The 19,878-nt window shown below is 38.5% G+C and overlaps 2 protein-coding genes across 2 annotated transcripts in view; both read right to left on the bottom strand.

The window, feature by feature from the left end:
- SDAD1 (SDA1 domain containing 1) overlaps positions 1–1,220 on the bottom strand; it is a 32,126-nt gene extending 30,906 nt beyond the window's left edge. Inside the window, exon 1 of the mRNA XM_045858005.1 lies at positions 1,015–1,220. Within this exon, the coding sequence (XP_045713961.1) occupies positions 1,015–1,104 (90 nt within the window). The 5' untranslated portion in view covers positions 1,105–1,220. The remainder of the gene's footprint in view (positions 1–1,014) is intronic.
- A 9,658-nt stretch (positions 1,221–10,878) lies between these two features.
- CXCL9 (C-X-C motif chemokine ligand 9) lies at positions 10,879–17,849 on the bottom strand. The gene is made up of 4 exons (XM_045857943.1): positions 17,738–17,849; positions 16,018–16,141; positions 14,466–14,550; positions 10,879–13,108 (listed from the first exon to the last, which is right to left on the bottom strand). Exons 1-4 carry the CDS (start codon positions 17,799–17,801, stop codon positions 13,040–13,042), a joined length of 342 nt encoding a protein of 113 aa, XP_045713899.1. The 5' UTR covers positions 17,802–17,849; the 3' UTR covers positions 10,879–13,039.
- Between the last annotated feature and the right edge of the window lie 2,029 nt (positions 17,850–19,878).

Below are 19,878 nucleotides of genomic sequence, written 5' to 3' on the forward strand. Positions count from 1 at the left end.
GAGTCTTGCCTATACCACCCAATTTCTTGAATTTTTTCCTTACTCTTTATTTTCCTTGGAAACGTTATCTATACACCGGTGATCTAAACCAATGAAACCGCTATTTGTTAAAAAGCACTCAATTAAATATTTCTAAGTGAAAAGTTAGGGGAGGAGGGAAATGAGAAAGGCAATCAAAAGATGAGTAATTGTGTTAGCCATTGAACAAATTACAATCTAGTGAAGAAAAGGCACGAACCACTGCAGCAAATGCTTAGCAAATACCTCCTTAATGCCTGTCAGACAAATGAGTGTCTGAAGAACACACCTGCCAAATTAATATATCAAAATCACCATTTTTATTTTGTCACTTTTTGGCTCAAACACCCTTAATGTTCACAATTTGTATGAGGTCAACATACAAATTCCTTCACAAGCTGGACTTAACCCAATTTTTAACCTCATCTTTTCCCGAAGCAAATTCCGACATCCAGCTCAGGCAAGCTTCCAAAGAGATTGAATCCTGGCTTAACGACATATACTAAGCACCTGGGTCTGTCCCTTACACTTGAGAATGTTACCTCCTTCCCAACACAGCCCAATGCAAAGTGCAGGCTCTCGGAAATAGAGTCGGTTGAAAGCCTTCTAAGACACGGTTCATCAAGTGTTACTAATTAACTCAAGTTAAGAGTTCCTGAAAAGAAAAGAAAAACCTACATGGAAGTTGGAGATTGGGGAAGAGTTATTTGTCCCCCCACATCTCTGTGAGGTCAAAACCCTAGAGCAAAATGAGATCTTTAAGGGTCCGTGGCAGCGGGGTCGATAGAGCAGGTGGGAAAAGTCTAAATGGACAGCAAGTTTCCAAGAGGTGGGGAACGAACCATAAGGCATGTCCCTTCCCTAACCCTTTCTCTCTTCCCGAAAATATAACACGCGGTGATCCAGGATCCCAACTTCACTCCACGCCTCCCCAAACCCAAGGGTGTCTCAACCAGTCGCGCCTCGGCCTCTGGTGTCTCCGCGCCGCAATCCCACCTCCTCCACGTAGGCCGGCGGGTCCCTCTTGATCAGATTCTGTAACTGCGGAAGATTGCTGGGCAGCTTATTATTATTCCTGTTAGACATACTGGCTGCTGACTGGCTCCGCGACGAGCAGTTTTACGAAAACCCACACCGCTGGAAACCAGTAAACGACTCAACTGCGGCCGAAAACCGTACTTCCGAGTACGACCGGAAACAGCACATGGGACGCTCAGCAGGCGGCGCCATCTTGGCTCTTACAGTAAACTAGACTACGGGAGCCTAAGAGTATCAAACTTACTTTCGCGGACAAAATACTCTTGGATTTTACGATATTTTTACTCGTCAGCTACCTGCTATTACGTATCGTTCCCGAGATATTCTGTAATGGAAAGAGCTTTTTCACGCAAATTAGTTTATTTCATCATCCCGACAAACCTGTGAAACAGATTAGGATTACTCGTTTGCTTTTTAAATTTTTAATCCCACATCCTATAGTTCGAAGCTAAAAATGGGAGTAGATAGTATTAACCTATTTTTATTCGGGGTGGGGGGAACGCAACGAGAGGCGTAAATTGGGGGTGGGTGTATAATTTTAAATATGTTTTTTGTATTGTTTCTTGTTGTTTCAACTCAGCGTGACCCAGATAAGGACAAAGAATGTGGTCTGGAAAACAGTGGTATATTGATTGGCTTAAAATGCAAAGTGGCCCTGTTGGCTGTGGCTCAATGGATTGAGCACCAGCCAACTAACGAAAGTCAGGGTTCAAAAGGATCACTGGTTCCCTTCCCAGTCAGGGCACAAGTCTGGGTAATGGTCCAGGTCCCCAGTAGGGGGTGCTTGAGAGGCAACCACACACTGATGTTTCACTCCTTTCTCCCTCCTTTCCCCTCTCTCTGAAAGTAAATAAAATCTTTAATAAAATTTTTAAAAATGAAGATTAATTTGTGCTTAAATATCAGATACTTTTATAACCTTTGTAAGTACTCTTCAGCCAGAGTTTTGAATTCAGATCCTGGTAATCTGAAGAAAACACATTTATATAATGTTACAGTGCAAAAATTAATATGTGGTGAATGAATGTATGAGACAGGGTGTTGTTAATACAAAAATACACTTGATTACTCACCCTATGCCAGGCACTGTTCCAAGCATTGCACATGTATTAACTCATTTAATCCTCAGAACATCTCTCTAAAATAGGCACTATAATTACCTGCACCTTGTAAATGAGGAAACAGCCTCAGACAAGTTGACTGTCTAAATTCATAGCTGATGAGGAAGGTGAGATTTCAATCCAGGCAGTCTTGATTGTATCTAGATAAGAAAGAAGAAAGTAGGCTGACAGCTGGCAGCTACCAATTTGGTAACTAATTTGGCATTAGTCGGTGGACAGTGGTGTTCCTGCTTACAATAAACCATTTCACAGAACACCAACTGCAGTCAAGGTCATCTGTGACCCAGCCAAAACAAGACAACTCTGATCACATCTGAGCACACACAAAACCAAGAACACTATGCAAAAACATGATTAGGTTTTCAGCTGCATTTGGAAAATGACTTCTTTTTATTAATCATTGAATCTAGTGCTTGTGTAGTTATTAAGAAATATAAGCAATAAATCTTTTTTTAAAACAAACCATTCATATACGTAATTTTTAAAAAATATTTGGTCAGGTTGTATTAGTGAAGGAAAAAACGTTCCCAAAGCAAAATGTTAACATTATTTAATATATTTCCTGTCACAATTGTAAGCTTATGTGCTATGAATATTCATCTTGAGTCACCAAAATGTGACTTCTGAATAAGGCACTCCGGCTATGTCACAAGATTTTATTCACAATCTATATGTCAGGCACTAGTGTAAGTGCTGGGAATACAAAAATAAATAAAGCATGGGCATTTTCCCTGAAGAAATTCACAGATTGAAGAGGGAGACAAATAGATGGACACAGGTTAAAATGAATAAAAAAAGTTCTTGCAATAGATCAGTGGAAGCAATAGAGGACAAAACAGCCTAGAATAATAGGAATGTTTCAGTTTTTGGTGGCATTTGATTGAAATTCTGAAAGATGAGGAGTTGTTCTGCAAGAAGGAAAGAAAGAAAGGCTTTCTAAATAAAGAAAATAGCCCATATAAAGGTACAAAGGCTTGAAAAATATCTAGTGGATTTAAGGGAAGGCCAGAAGTTTGCTGAGACTGAAGGTTCGAAGGGGAGTGTGCATCACAAAAGGAGGTGAGGAAAATGAGTTGGATGAGGTTATGCAGCAGGAGATGAAACTCTTTACATGCTAATCCAAGGACGGCATGTGGATAGGCTCACTTCACCCCAAAACACCCCGATGGCAGTATTTTTTTGTTGTTGTTTTTGATAGATAAAAAAATTAAGGCCACCCTGGCCAGTGTGGCTTGGTTGGTTACAGTGTCATGCCACAACTAAAAGGTTGCAGTTTGATTCCCGGTCAGAGTCCTTATCTAGGTTGTGAGTTCAGTCCCTCATCCAGGTGCAAGTGCCTGGGACCCCCTAACGGGATGTGTGTTTCTTCTTTAGTGTGGGCATGCACAGGAGGCAACCAATTAATGCTTGTTTCTCTCTCTCCCGCTTCCTCTTTCTCTAAAAGCAATGAAAAAAAATGTCCTTGACTGAGGATGGAAAAAATTAAGTCTGGGAGTGGCTAACTGAATACAGTTAGCCCTCCATGTTCATGGGTTCCTTATCCTTGGATTCAGTCAACTGAAAATGGAAAATGTTTGGGAAATAAAAGTAGCATTGTTGCTGATGTGTGTATGTAGCTAATTATATATGATGGTTTCATCTGCACTGACACGTACAGACTTTCTTGTCATTATTTCCTAAGCAATACAGTATAACAACAATTTACATAGTATTTACATTTTATTAGGTATTATAAGTACTACAGAAATTATTTAAAGTAATCAGGAAGATGTGTGTAGGTCATACGCAAATACTATGCCATTTTAAATAAGGGATTTGAGCACCTGTGGATTTTGGTATCTGCAAAAGTCCCTGGAACCAATTCCCTACAGATCCTGAAGGACAACTCTATCTATTTAGAGTGACTAACTGAATATGCATTTTTAAAATGTTAATAATGGTTATATTATGTGCAATGTGATGTACATATGTTTAATATACATTAACCAGATCAATGCCACATTCATTCCTATATTTAGTTTTAAATCGTAAAAGGCAATTTCCATCTTTTTTGACCCCAAAGTTATCTTTAACCTTAAGTAAATTATTCTAGAACAGAAAATATCCTTTATAGCTTTGCAGAAGAGACCCTATTATAATTGTAGAATGAATCATAATATTTGAGTTCAGGTGGACTAAAAATTTCTTTATTGAAGGAGCCCAGACTAGAGGGCTTAGTTGTTTATTGTCTGTCTTTCTGCACTAGATTATGAGTTTAATCAGGATTTTGTTTTGTTCACTGTCCTATCCTTTGCATTTGGAGCAATGCATGGCAAGTAGTAGGTAATCAGTTAATATTGGTTGAATGAATGAATGAACGATCTCTAGTTTCTTCTTATCCTTAAATTGTGTGACTTATTAAAGCAAGAAATTAAAATATTCTAGACATCCACAGTCAAAGTTTACCTCAAAATCAGTAACAAACATGTGAATTCTAGTTATTGTCTCTCTTACTAGAACTATGTTCAAAAAATCCAAGCATGTATCAATACTTTTCTAATAAAAACATGTTTTTAAAAACTGTTAGTTGTAGCCACTAGAGGGAGCTCACGCTTTTCTTTTTAACAAGAAAATTACACACTTACAAAATGACCTCTTACGAACTCGACAGAAAACTGGTACTAGAAGAAATTTTAGTTCTTTTCAAGACAAGTTTAATTTTGTATTGTTCTTTCTTTCCCCCACCCCCTCTCTCTCCAGCTTCATGTGAGTTTTGCCTACAATTCCATCTACCTTTCCTTTTTGGGGATGGTGAGAACTATCAGGTCTGCCTTTGGACATGTCTATCAACCCAAGCTCACCAGGGACTAGTCCCATCATCTTTCTTTGACTTGTTTTTTTCTCTTAAACCATTGTAGCCAATTTCTTAAAGTCAAGATTTTTCTCAAGAATCATTTAATGGTTTTATTTTCTATATCTTTACACTTAAAACCTCAAAGCTGGTAACATTTTAGCTGCCTTTGAAAGATCTCTGATAATTTGGTGAATAGACCACTGTACCGAGTGTCCTTATTTAATCTCATCAATGGGTAACAGAAACAAAGGCTTTCCCTTATCCTTTTGCCAAATGTCTTGGCTGTGTGGGATGAACCTGATGCCATTCACTGCTTTATTCTGTAGTTACTACAGAATTAATTTAGACTATGGAAAAACTACTTGTGTGATTGAGTCTGGCTGTTCCTGATTTCATTGGTATAGGAACCCATTAGGAAAATTCCCATCTTGGGACCCAAGATCTTCTAATACCATTATATAATGTTTCTATCCCATGGAAAGTGTAATAGTTTGTGGCTAATGTTTTTAAATTTTTATTTCTAAGACAGGTCTGTAAGGATTCGTTGTGCCCTTTTCAGGAGACAAGATACAATAGGGGGAGAGAACATGTAATATGTATAAATTCCCTATTCCTTTTTTTGCTTATAAATCATGCTTGTTTGCTTTTTTATTTCTAGAAATTATTAGGAAGAAACTGGTTCCTCTGTAATGCAAATGATATGAAAATTGTGGTAAGAAGTCCTCAAGGGTCCACAACCTCAAAGATACTTCAAGAAATAATTAAGAGTGGTGTGCACCCCTCTCTTCCCTCCCCTGGTTATACTATCCTCAGGGACTCAGTTACAAAAGGAACACCTTCCCCTCTGTTGTCTGCCCCCCACTTGTGAGATCCACAGGGGTAACTGGACAATTAGAGACTCTTACCTTCAAGCAGAGAAATGGAGCAATGTGAGAGCTACCTGGACATTATTTAGCATTGCATATGAGAATAAAGACCCTTTTGGAGTCTTTTGATTTCCATCTCATTGTTATCAAAATAATTTAAGACCAGAGAACTGGCCTTCTTACATTCTGGTGGTCTTAAACTAGTTCCCCATGGCAGTTATTTTAAAATATAAACATATTTAAAAGAGTATGGGGAGCATAATTATAAGAGGTGGCCAAATTAAGCCATCAGGTATCTACTAAGCAAAAACTATGGTATACTAGACAGACCATGAAAAGGGATAATGTTTTGCGAGAAACCTTAGAGATCATAGTCTCTCATTCTTCTTTTCCCCAAATTATAAGAGAAAGTTTATTTAGAAATTTACAGGGGTAGTGGAAGTGAGCCAGCTGGGCTGTGTAGGCTCAGGAAACAAGTTACAGAGGCAGAGGAACCCTTTGAGGCAGAAGGGCCCTTTGAGCTTAGGAGTGAGAAAGGCAAGGACAATGTGCCCAGAGACACAGGAGGGGGAAGGGAAAGGCCTGGCACGATTCCTGGCTGGGTGGGAGAGGGCCTCCACACAGTGGCCCAGGCCAAGGCCTGGATCCCTGGGGAAGGAAACACCAGCAACTTTTGCCTTTCTTTTATCTCTCTCTCTCTTTTTTTCTTCTCATCTGGGGGTGGTGAAGAGGAGGGAACAGGAAAGCCTCAGGCGTGCTCCCAAGAAGAGAGTGCAGCAACTTTGGGGGGGGGAGCAAACAAAAACCCAAAACAAATTCTTTATTAAAACAGTCAACTTAAAACAGTATATGAAGTACTATATTTAAAGAATGAGATTTCTTTATTTGTACAGCAGACTTTTAAAGAAAGCAAATAGTTATATATAATTGGACATCTTTCCCTCTACTCTTTTATCAGTGTACCCCAGTTCATGATCCTATGCTTAGACTTCAGTTTGATTGCTCCTTTGTGATTTACCTACTTCCTTAAAATGCAGGATCAAAAAACCCCCCTTTAAACTTTCGACTAATTTGGTGTCAAAATGCCTCAGGTGTTCTCTTAAACTAGGAGATAATGAACTCCTCACCAGTACTGGAAGATTGCCTCTTTATCTTTCTCACCTTATTTCATTCTGTCTGTAGACGTGCCAGAAAGGAAAGTGATAGCACCCTAAAGCACATGTGTTTGCAATCTGTCTCTTTATATTCCTTTTTAACAGAAAAGCAAATTTGCATTTTCTCAGGACAGATTAAGAAATACCTCTCTCTTAATTAACTGAGATAACACTGGCATTTAAATTCAAAAGTACAGTTTACTAGCCCTGGCTGGTGTAGCTCAGTGGATTGCGCGCGGGCTGGGAACCAAAGTGTCCCAGGTTCGATTCCCAGCCAGGTTACATGCCTGGGTTGCAGGCCATAACCCCCAGCAACTGCACATTGATGTTTCTCTCTCTCTCTCTCTCTCTCTCCCTCCCTCCCTTCCCTCTCTAAGAATAAATAAATAAAATCTTTAAAAAAATAAATAAAAATAAATAAATTCAAAAGTACAGTTTATAGATGAACTATGTTCACTGATTTCTTTACCAATTGTTCTAATGTATAAACTTTGTTTAGATACAAACTGCTTTCTGGTATAGCAAAATAATCTAAATTTTATTTCCGAGAACAATATTTAATCATTAAAGTCACTTTATGACAGGGAAGTCACAGGAGAGGATTTCAGTGTGACCAGGAGCATTCTGGGATGGAGTCATGGAAAAGCAAGACTTGAATATGCGTAGGTGAAGGTCAGATTGATGGGGGTGGGGCGGGGGGTTGTTGAGGGGAGCAGATGAGTAATGGAGCCAGGCAAAGCTGAGGGCAGAGTGGGCATGGTAAGTTTGGATGATCATGGTAAGAGTATTTGAGATTGATTTGGAAAGGCCTGGGAAAATTTTGGGGTGAAGCATAAAATCAACTAAAATATATATATTAAGTGTTTCCTAAGTGCCAGACATTGCTATAGACACTATGGACGCAGCATTGAAGAGGACAAAGTTTTCTGCAGTCAAGAAACTTAATGTTTATGATATAATGGGGGACAGAAAATAACGATGTAAATATTGTAAAAGGTAATTTCAGAATGTGATGAAGTTTGATTGATTTATCTGATTGTGATAAAAGAGAATGAAACAAACCATAGTCAGAAGATTCTTCTAGGTAACATCAGAACAGGCATCCCCTGCATGTAAGTTTATTCTTTTACTAGTTTACATTTACATTATTAGTATTACATTTCATATGGCTTTCTTAGTAGAAATATTTTAAAGCCACTTGCCCGTTGCATGAAGTTTGGCTTAGTTAGCAATTTGTCTTATAATCTTTATAATCCTGGTTATAGTTTAGAATTAGCTGAAGAGGACTGCGCCCACATTAATAGCAACTCATTGTTGCAATGTGCACAAAGTGAGCGACTGAATGAGGCCACCGCCAGTCCTTCCCCGTTTGGGGCATTGGCACGTGACAGACGTGAGAGACGGCCGCCAGACAAAGGCATTCACTGAAGGTGCCAGTATCAACTGCTGGGTTCAGTAAATCTTCAGTTCTTTTTTTTTATTTGTTGAAGTGTTATATGTTACATATATTATGTTCAAATATGTTTTAATGTATTAAATGTTATAAATATTCTAATTTTATCCACCCATAGGGTGCGCACACCCTACTTTGGCAAGCACTGCACTAGAGGGTCTGGGAGGAGATGGCTATTTCACTAAAGGTGGTGAGGAAGGAGACTAAAGTGGTGTTTAAACTGAAACTCAAATGATGAGGTGGGAACAGCCACACAAAGAGGAGTATTTCAGGTACAGGTGTATCAGTTAGGGAAGCAGAGCCACTCTGAATATTATGGAAATAAAGTATTTACTACAGGAATCAGATCTTACAACAGATGAGGGGGGATCTCAAGGAGGGAAAGTCTGGAGGATAGTCAAGGGACTGGAGAAAGATTCACCAATGGAGCCATCAGAAGCACTGGTACAGCTGGATAAATAAAAGCTCTTGACAGACATCCAAGAAGCCACGCCTGTCTAGCCGCCAAATTGGGACTGCTAGGGGCCTGTGGGAAGCCACTGCTTCTTGGTAACCAGAGCCTCTGTGGGAACACTTCCAAGATCTGGTGGAGGGCCTGGGATTGTGGTTGGTCGTGAGGCCAACAGTCATGAAGACAAGGTGAACACAGAAGAGAGCAAAGGGGAGCTGGGATCCGTGGAGAACAAGGTGTCCATCACTATGTCTAATCAAGAGTAATGGCTGCTCCTTCACTTCTCTTTCATAAACTTCACACAAGTGTCTTTTTGGCTAAATCTAACCTAGGATTAATCACACAGGAAAGGGGATTCTGGGAAAGAGGTCCCAGCTTAACCAAGTGAATATATAGCACAACCCTGCACAAGAGGGAACAGCATATGCAAAGGCCCTGAGAAGGAAATGAACTCAGTGTGTTTGAGAGACAGAAAGGTGAGGCTGGGGCTCAATAAACGAGGGGGAGAGAAGGGGCATGGTCAGAGAAGCAGGCACAGCTTAACTCATATATGGCTTGGTAGGCCATGGTATGGTTGATGTCATTCTAAATTACTTTAAAAATAAATTTTTTAATTAATTAATTTTGTAGAGAGAGAAGAAGGGAGGGAAAAAGAAAGGATGAGAAACATCAATGTGAGAGAGAAACTTCGATCAATTGTGCCCTTACTGGAGACTAAATGCACAACCGAGGCATGTGCCCAGACCAGGAATCAAACTGGCAACCTTTTGCTTTGCAGGGTGTTGCCCAACAAACTAAGCCACACCAGCCAGGGCTAAATTACTGAATTTTAAGCAAGGTGGTAGTGTCCTATGAGTTATTCTTTGGAAAGAGCATTCTAACTGTCATGAATGGTGAGGAAGGAAGATGAAAGTTGAAGAAAGGGAGCAGCAGGGAAAATAGGAGGCTGTCATACAGCCTCAGAAAGAGAAACTGATGGCCTGGATTTGAAGTATAAAAATATAGATATGGAGAACTGGTCTGTCAGGCTGTTAGTCTCCTTTCTCCTACATACTATTTTTTTCAGTCCTAGAAATGCCTTTCGCTGCAAGGAAGGGGCAGCACAGGTAAACAGTCAAGGGTAGAACTGACACTCAGCACTTTGTGCGCACCGAGATCTGCACTGGGTCAGTTTCTCACCACAGCCCTGAGCGAGGACACTGATGCACAGGAATGTTGAACAGCCTATGTGAACCAAGGTCACACCGCTAATAGGTGGTGGGCTTTTGACCTTAACCCAGATATCAGAATCCAGAATCCTAGCTCTTCCCACAGCATTCTGCTGTTTTTCGGGTTAAGGCCCTTGTAGGTAGTCATGTCCACAATCAGCAGCTGCCACCTGCCCAAACATCTGGCTTCAAATGTACCAGGCTGATACTCTCTGCCCACCCCCATCCTTCTTAGAGGCCATACTGCATACCTCCAGCCCAAATTTCCTGCACTCTTATGCTTAAATCTCCACCATAATTACTTAAGGTCTTATAATATTTGAACATTTATACTTTTAGAATATGTAAAAGGGGACATTTTTTGTTTGTTCCCTGGGTATATATCTCATTGTAATTGAATTATCCTTCTGTATTAGAAAATAAATTTCATGCCACATAAACACTTATAACTCAATGTTGTTATAAGGCATTGCTTTCACATTTTCCGTAGACTTTTTTTCAGTCCCCAAAGAGCCTTTTAAAGGGCTTCTATGTCAGATGGGAGTAAAGGACAGAAAACTGTACTTGGACAATGATTAAAATAAAATAAAAAAAATAAAATAAAGGGCTTCTATGTCCTTATCTTAATTACACCTTATTTGAGATGAAAGCAAATGAATAAAGACATGTGAGAATTACTGTTAAGCATGTCATAGTTGAGGTGTGTGTTCAAGACAATAAAAAAAGTCAAGATTTGTTTTCTGCGTAACGATTTATTTATTGATTCTACTGTCTTAACAAAGAAACTATTTCAGAGTACAAGGTATATATGGTACTACTGCTTTGAACTTAATTATTTGCTTAGCGAGTATACATATATAGATGGTGAATGATTATCATTTTTATATATGTCATAATATGTGGTTTCTGGTTATGAGCTATATACACTGTCCACTTTACCTGTGACATGCATGGTAACTGGGTCACAGACTCTCAAATTAGGGGCCATTTAAAATTTTCAGGGAAGTTACATGAAAAAAGCTAGAGTTTCAGGATTAGCTAAGATGCTGTGTGGGCGGGATCACCACTAGCCAGCACTGAAAATCATCTGCAATGTAAGAAGTAACAAAACTTGGGAAAGTAGGTATATGTTTAAATTCTGACCAAAGACTTCCTGTCCTACACAGTTCACTGAAGCTCCTCTTTAAGAGTTTCTGAGGCCTGTAGAGGTTAAGTGGATACCACCAGCCATGTCTCCACTAACAGGATGTGCTGCTCCCTCTAGCTCTTGGTATCTTAAAACTTCCTTTCTTCATGAGACCTGGGGAGGTCATCGATAATCACTATACTTTACAAACTCTGGAAAAAGTTTAAAGACGTTTAAGGACAATGATATCCATATTTACTTACAATGAGTTTTCAAAAGGATGTTGGTGGCTTTCTTGTCAGATCACAGAAAACCGAGGCTTGTCAGGAATGGTGCTGAAGGAAGTTTTGTGGGGGGAAGTGGGGAAGGAAGGACACTGGTTGATTTCTAAAGCCCTTTGGAAGAGTCTCATTGTATGCTTCTATCATTCTAGCTTCCTTGTATATTTAATGAAAACACTTCAGAATATCCACAAATATTTAAACATTCCCTTCTAATCTGCTGAAGAGGACAAATTACATCCTGTCGTAATAAGACAAGGATATTGCATCATCCCTGGGGGTGCAGGGACAGAGGTGGGAAGATAATGCCTAAAAGAAGTTACCAGGGATTACTCAATATCAAGTAGCCTAGATAGCCAGCTCCTGCTCTGAAAGATGGTCTGGTTGTCCTCCTACTTGTAACATCTGCAACTAGGAAATTATTCAAAACCTGGTTCTACAGTATATGAGGCACAGTGGCAGTTTCAGGGAAATAAAGTGTGGCCCCTGTCCTTAAGGAGCTGACAGTCTGGTTGGAGAGCTAGATTAACACAAAAAACAATTCAAAATAATTAAGAGCACAAGTGAAATAAGAGTTTTAAGATAATCCAAGTGCCCGGGAGGTTTCATTTAAGAGTCAGGACCGAACTGAATCTTGAAGCCTGGGTCAAGTGAAGATGAGTGGTGAGAAGACGGCAGGCCTGTGGGGTGCTGGGGAAAGAATGAGAGCTGCGACCCAGGTCAGCAAGATTATGGCCTGCGTAGCAGAGGAGGTAGGCACTGAACTGGGGTAGAACAGGGAGGAACTGGCTTGACTGAGGCAAAAGGGAACAACAGAAATAACGTGGTCAGCCTGGGCAGGCAAGATGGAGTCACATGGCCTCAAGAGCGAGATAGAAGACTGTGAAAGTGAAGTGCTAGTGTTCACCAGTGGTGGTCCCCAGAAAAAAAGAAACAGCATTTATCTCTCAGATACATTGCATGTGAGGCCTGTAGGCTGATTCAAATACAGGTGCCGATGGCCAGGGCAGCTTGGCGAGGCCCAGCTCAATTCCAAACTACTTGGCTTATCAGCATGCTAACAAGCTGGGCTTGCTGGCCTACCTCAGAATACTCTCTGCAGACTGCAGGCTGTCTTGGAAGCATAGGGCTGCTGTCCCAGCAGCTGTTGAGTGTTGGATGTGTTCGTGTGGGAATTGTCCACATGTGGGTGTTACTAAGATCATGTTCTTAAGCATGATGAAATTCAGCTGGTTGTAGGTGGAAGACTAAAGACAAACAATAACCTCCAGCAATTCTTAACATTGGGATTTTAAAAGCCACTTTCTAGCTTTAATTACAATTTTATCATGATGCTTTAAAATCTTTAGACAGATAAGCAAGCTTATGGATTAAGGGGCCAACCTCTACTGGAATTATTTTAGTATAATGAAAAAGAACCTTTTTAACACAAAATGCTTGTTGGTAAAGTGGTTGCTTATGTAGTCTTCTTTTGAGGACATTGAGATCTTTTAACTTTTTTGAAATTTCCTGCTTTTTTTGATGTTTTTCCATTTCTTTTGCTTTTTCTTTTGGCTGGCCTGCAAAGAGAGGAGGGAAAAAGGGCAACGTTTCTTCGTCTTACCGTTTTCCGTTTCTTATACGATATTTGAACTCTCCAGACTGTGGTCCTTCTTTATCCTCAGAACCACTTTAAAGTCACTCCACTCTCGAAGGGGCTCCTCTTGAGTCTCTCTTCTTTACCCACTTTGAGGAGGAGGTGAAGTCCTCCAGTTGGTCTTCTTTTGACCACTCTCCTAGTTTATTACTACCCTCACTCCAACCTTGCTTATGGCCTAACTGTCCCAAGTACAACCTTCTGAGGTTAGTACTATTATCATCCACTTTTCTCTTATGGGGAGACTGAGGCTTGGAGAGAGTGACTTGACCAAAGTTGCATAGCTAGTATTTGGCAGTACCACTAGCCTGTCAGACTCCGGAAGCCACATTCCACGCTACATATTCTGTGGCCCTCTTCAAACATAACACTTCAGAGTGTCATACAGTATTCTTCCCACTTGGTCCCGGTCTACCTTTTAACCTCAATTTCTTAATTCCTCCCCTACAAACTCCATATAAACCCGAGGTTCCCTGAACATGGAAAGCTGTCTCATGATTTTATTCTTTCTTTCATGATATTCTTACCCTCCTGGTGAACTGCTTAACCTTCAAGACCCAAATCAAATGTTACCTGGTATAAAAACTCTTCCTTAATAATTTCTCCTTGTCCCTTTCTCCAGCAAAATTAATTATGCCTTCTTCTATAATCTTCAAGGTTCTTGTACATATTTTTATTTTATATTTCACACACTGTGCTTTAATCTCTTATTTAATATATATTTAATATATAATATATATATTTAGAGACAGAGATAAAATAAATAAATATATATTTATATATATCTAGAGACAGAGAGAGAGATTTGTTGTTCCACCTAGTTATGCATTCATTGGTTGATTCTTGTATGTGCCCTAACTGGGGATTAAACCCATAACCTTGGCATATTGGGTTGATGCTTCAACAATGGAGACACCTGGCCAAGGCCACATTGTACTTTAATTTATCATTAGAATATTTGCTACAGTAGGAAAGTATATATCTTATTACCTTTCTATCCTCAGTAGACTACTGTTTAATTCAATACATATTTATTGTGTTGAGTAAGAAAGATAAGCTCCCTACCCTCATGGAACCTACATTCTAGTGGCGTGATAGACAAGAGATACTCTCTGCAGGAATATAACTATACCTCAAGTGAGGACATCATTCTAGGGACAAAATAGGAGGAGCACAATAATATAAATTTTTAAAATGTACCCTTAAAAGAACTACACAGACTCTTTGTCTTCCAGTTAATTTTTAAGAGAAAGAACATTTTGTTCCTACATTTTACCAACCTGTTTCTCCCACACTTCAATCAATTTTTTCACACTTCTTGAATTTGAGTTTAGACACATTTGCTTCCCATTCTTCATTGTAGCACTGCCAAAGAAATAGCAACAAGATATCTTAAAAAATTTTTAATAGTTTAAGTGCTTCCCCAATTAGAGTGTACTTACGGCTTTACTATAAGTATCTGAGACTTCCAGTCTTTTTTCCTGCCTTTTCTTTTCTTTTTATTATTGACAATAATTACAGATGTCCCCTATTTCCCTCTACCTTTACCCACCTCCACCTAGCCCCCGCCCCCCACCTCCCCTGGACTTCACCACACTATTGTCTGTCCACGAGCTAGGCATATATATATTCTTTGACTAATCCCTCCACCTGCCCTTTCATTTTCTAAATGAGTGAAGGGACATAGATAAATTTCTAGGATAGTACATAACCATAAATTTTAAAAATCCAACAGGTATATGCAATGGGAGAAATTCATATCTAAAGATGATATTGGTTCTTTTGTTCTGGAAATAGCTATTTATGCTTAACTGAAGAAGCAAAATAAAATACCTACTTTTTTTCAAAAACAATAAAAATCAGCATGAATTTTGCCAAATTTTCTAATGAAACTATTTAAAACATAATAAAATGTTATTTTAAAACAAGATTAACAGACTGGTTGGATTTTTTTAAGTCACACAGCACACTCTCCAGGAAAAATATAAAGATTGTTTTCTTTAATTTTTCAGCACACTCTGAGACTAAGAGTAGCCATTCTCCATATCATCCTTGATTTAGGCTTCGAAAGACTTAAAGTATGCACATACTTTAACAAGAAATTCTACTAGAAAGGCATTATTATTAGGAAGGCATTATTCTACTAGAAAGGCATTATTATTAGGAAAGAATTTAAGACACAATATTGCCATAATGAGTTTAATTTCAATAGCAAAAAACTGGAAGTAACCTACATTTGGGCATTGATCATACAGATTATGGTACATCCATATGCTGGAATATAATTGGGCCTTTACAAGTGATATTATTAGAAAAAGATGATATTATTACAGAAGATTTACTGACATGAAGAAATGTTCATGATATAGTGTTAATGAAAAAACCAATTACAAACAGTATGTAGTGTATGATTTTATTTGTGTACATACATTGTATTTATATATTATATATATACACACACACTTTGTGTTTATGGATGTACACACAAAGCAAATGTGAGAGATCTGGAAAACTACATATCAAGGAGTTAACAGTATTTGTCACTGGATGAAAGAATTATAAATATTTATTTTCTTCTTTTGGGTTATTGGCATTAAACATTTTGTACAATGAACATGTATTATTTTTGTACTATGTAAACATTTGTTCTTAATCTCTACCCACAATTACTTAGTTTTTGTTTTTTTTTTTAATAAAGAAGTAGGTCAGATTTACAGAGAAGCAACCATCTGAGTTTTAAGTGTATGAACAAGCATTCTGAGGGTAACAATCACAATCAATTTAATGTTTCTGCCAATATGATGCATGCACGTTGGATGAGATTTTACTTACATGATTTCAGTGTTATCACAAGAAAGGCTTGGGGGAAACTGTTGAAGGTCCTTTAAGGATTTTAAGTGGATCATCCCTTGTTTTGTGTTGATGCAGGAACAGCGTCTGGTCCTTATCGGAGATCCTAAGGGAAAGAGAATGGGTAGCACACACTGGTGTAGGGCAATGTCTCAACTTCGGTGATCCACCAAAATTACGTATTTGACTTATTCATGGTTATTACTATCATTTAGTGTCTAATAAACATGGCCACAAACTTTTGAAGTAAATATTACCTCCATGATATAAACAAAAAGCTAAAGTTCAAATAAGTTAAGAACAAAGTCATTCAGCTTTTAGGGGGCAGATACAGACTTTGAGTCTGACGGCATTGCTCTTAACTACCACACTATACAACTGTAGGAAAAAAGATGTTCACAATATTTAAGAAATGCCTATCACAGGCCAGACACACAGATACCTAATTCATGTGTGCTATATGGAACACAGTTTCCTAAACATTTCCCAAAGCCATGTACTATGTGACCTTAGTAGAATACAGTTGGTGTTGGTTTGGGCAGAAAGCTCTATGTATAATAACCAGTTATCACCACCATCATAATCCTCCCCACTGCCTCGCTTTTTAATAGTACTTTAAACTTTTGGAAATTATTTAAAATACACTATCTTCATTCCTTTTTTTAAATAGATTTGACAGACAGAGAAAGACAGGAAGGGAGAGAGAGAGAGAAAGAGAGAAAGAGAAAGAGAAAGAAAGAAAGAAAGAAAGAAAGAAAGAAAGAAAGAAACAGAAAGAAAGGAAAAGAAAGAAAGGAAAAGAAATAAATTTATTACATTTATTTATGTACTCATTGGCTGGTTCTTGTATGTCCCCTGATCAGGGATCAATCCTGCAACCTTGGCCCATTGAGATGATGCTCTAACCAGTTGAGCTACCCAGCTAGGACTCTCTTCATTTCTTAATTCTTTTTTTTAATTTTTAAAAATATGTTTATTAATTTAAGAGAGAGAGAAACATTGATGTGAGAGAGAAACATTGATTAGTTGTCTCTTACACAAACCCCAACCAGCACCCTGGTTGGCGCTGTGACTGTGGATAGAACCCACAACCTAGGTATCTGCCCTGACCAGGAATAAAACCCCCAACCTTTTGGTGTACAGGACAACACTCCAACCAACTGAGCCATGCCAGCAAGGGTTTAATTTCTTCTTCATATATACATATATATGATATATAAGAATTATATAATAGTAAGAATTATATAATATATGAATTATTATATAGAAATATATACATATTTACTCAGTGCTTACTAAATGCCATACATCATGAGATAGGTAGAAAAAGCAACTATAAAATCTCCATTTTACAGCTGATGGAATTTAAATGTAGAAAAGTTCACTAATTTGCTCAAAGTAACAAAGATAGACAGTAAACAGATTAGGAAATTTTTTCTGATTATTGGATCTTTAATTGGTTAAGCACAGACACTCACAACATGCCAGGAATTCACACACTAAGACTGAGAAGATTTTTTAAATTTGGAAAGTCTAAGATATGAACTTTGTATAATATATAACAACACTGAGAAGGTTTATGAGTGACTCATGTCACTTGCTGATGCAAAAAAGCAATCACCTCTACTATACAAATCAAGAGGCTTTTATAGCAGTTTAAATCTCTGACTTTACTAATCTAACATAACTCAGAACTCCTCACCTTGAACTCCAATCAGAATCAGGAAGGTGAAACCCAAAAGCAGAAGAGCACCACTTTTCTTCATGGTGGTAGAAGGAAGTTCTACTGAGTCAGTCCTCGATTGGATTTCAAGCCTGAGAAATTCTTTAGGGAACATGCTCTTGGGAATCATATTTATTTAGGAAATACTTTTCCCTCCTAAACTCTGATTGGCTGGTATTCATAGCTGATTTATGCTGATCGAAACTGTTCTGCTGGGGGAAACCCTACTCTCAGATCCAAGGGAATTTCTGCATGCTTTACTTCCATTTCACATAAATGGATGGCTTATAGTAAGGGATGTGAAACTAGTTATCACTGGCAGCCTCAGTATACACACAGCTGCTCACCTGGGTGAAGAATAGGTTATATAATGACTACAACAATATCAAAAAACAAGAGTTGGAGATGTGTTTTCCAGATGGGAAATATCAAAGTCCAGATAAGTAATGCACCTTTCAAATTTCCTTACTATTTACATAATACATGGCTTTATTTATGTTTTCTTAATCTACTGTGATAAATTAAAAGGCATCTTAATCTCTCAGGACCAGACCATTTTTTACGGTGGTAAGCTCATTTTGTTATTTATGCCATTTATGCTATTTAATTATTATTACTATTATTATTAGAATAGTAGTATATTTTATTGATTATGCTATTACACTTGTCCCATTTTTTTCTCCTCTTTATCACCCTCTGCACTGCAACCCTGATGGGTTAAAGAAATATTAAGAATCCCCCCTGTTTATGCCTGAGCCGTGAACTTTTATTGTAAGAATGAAAAATAGGTGTGCTGTCTTTCAGGGAGAACTAGCCCTTCTCAATGGAAAACGAAGCACCATTAATTTTTAACTCAGTAGCTGTAAACTCTGATCGTTCCCTTGGGGAAGAACTGGCTATTCTCCTGAAGGGAACAGTTAGTCAATCAAGTCAGGAAAGGTCCTTGGCATGTAGCCAATTCTGTCTAAAACATATTTAACCAGAGCCCCCAAAGTGAGACTTTGGAATCCCACCTGAGAGAAGGATGCTTCGCTTAGAACTTTTCCCAGACAAACCCTGAATGCTGCTCTCTCCAGGATTCCCTACTGTCTGTACTCAGGTGTTGGTGATTTCCTGTCTGGTGATGTATGCTCTTGATTCTTGCTTTTTCTTTGCTCTTGCTTAATAAGTTGCTTAACTATTCACCTTTGACTTGGGGTTTTTATTGTCTGCTAATCCAAACCTCCAAATTAAGTGGCCATGATCTCATATGTGCCCCTTAAAAGCACAACCCCCTTCATCCTCTAGCACCCCCTGCCTTAGTTCATATGCATATGTCATACATATATGTTCTTTGGCTTCTCCATTTCCTACACTATTCTTAACCAACCCCTGTCTATTTTGTACCTACCATTTATACTTCTGATTCCTTGTACGTTTTCCTCCACTCTCTCCCCCCCCACACTGATAACACTCGATGTAATCTCCATTTTTGTGATTCTGCTCCTGTTCTAGTTGTTTGCTTAGTTTCCTTTTGTTTTATAGGTTCAGTTGTTGATAGTTGTGAGTTTCTTGTTATTTTGCTGTTCATATTTCTTATATTCTTTTTCTTAAATAAGTCCCTTTAATCTTTTATATATAAGGGCTGGGTGATGATGAACTCCTTTAACTTTATCTTGTCTGGGAAGCACTTTATCTGCCCTTCCATTCTAAATGATAGCTTTGCTGGATAGAGTAATCTTGGATGTAGATCCTTGCCTTTCATGACTTTGAATAGTTCTTTCCAGCCTCTTCTTGCCTGTAAGGTTTCTTTTGAGAACTCAGTGGATAGTCTTATGGGAGTTCTTTTGTAGGTAATACCCTCCTTTTTCTTACTGCTTTTAAGACTCCTTATCTTTAATCTTGGGTAATGTAATTATGATGTGTCTTGGTGTGGCCCTCTGTGGGTCTGACTTCTTTGGGACTCTCTGAGCTTCCTGGACTTGCATGTCTATTTCCTTCACCAGATTGGGGAAGTTTTCCTTCATTATTTTTTCAAATAAGTTTTCAATTTCTTGCTCTTGTTCTTCTCCTTCTCGTTCCCCTATGATTCAGATGTTGGAACATTTAAAGTTGTCTCCAAGGTTCCTCAGCCTCTCCTC

Source organism: Phyllostomus hastatus, unplaced genomic scaffold, assembly GCF_019186645.2.
Source record: "Phyllostomus hastatus isolate PE091 unplaced genomic scaffold, TTU_PhHast_1.1 phas_scaffold_1674, whole genome shotgun sequence".
Taxonomy (NCBI): Eukaryota; Metazoa; Chordata; class Mammalia; order Chiroptera; family Phyllostomidae; genus Phyllostomus; species Phyllostomus hastatus.

What these genes read in the sequence shown, in the direction of transcription:
- CXCL9 (XM_045857943.1), bottom strand. Translation starts at nt 17,801, where the DNA reads ATGAAGAAAAGTGGTGCTCTTCTGCTTTTGGGTTTCACCTTCCTGATT. An exon ending in GATTCTGATTGGAGTTCAAG is followed by an intron (nt 16,142 to 17,737) that starts GTGAGGAGTTCT and finishes TCTTTCCCTTAG; the next exon opens with GATCTCCGATAAGGACCAGA. An exon ending in TTGAAGTGTGGGAGAAACAG is followed by an intron (nt 13,109 to 14,465) that starts GTTGGTAAAATG and finishes CTCTCTTTGCAG; the next exon opens with GCCAGCCAAAAGAAAAAGCA.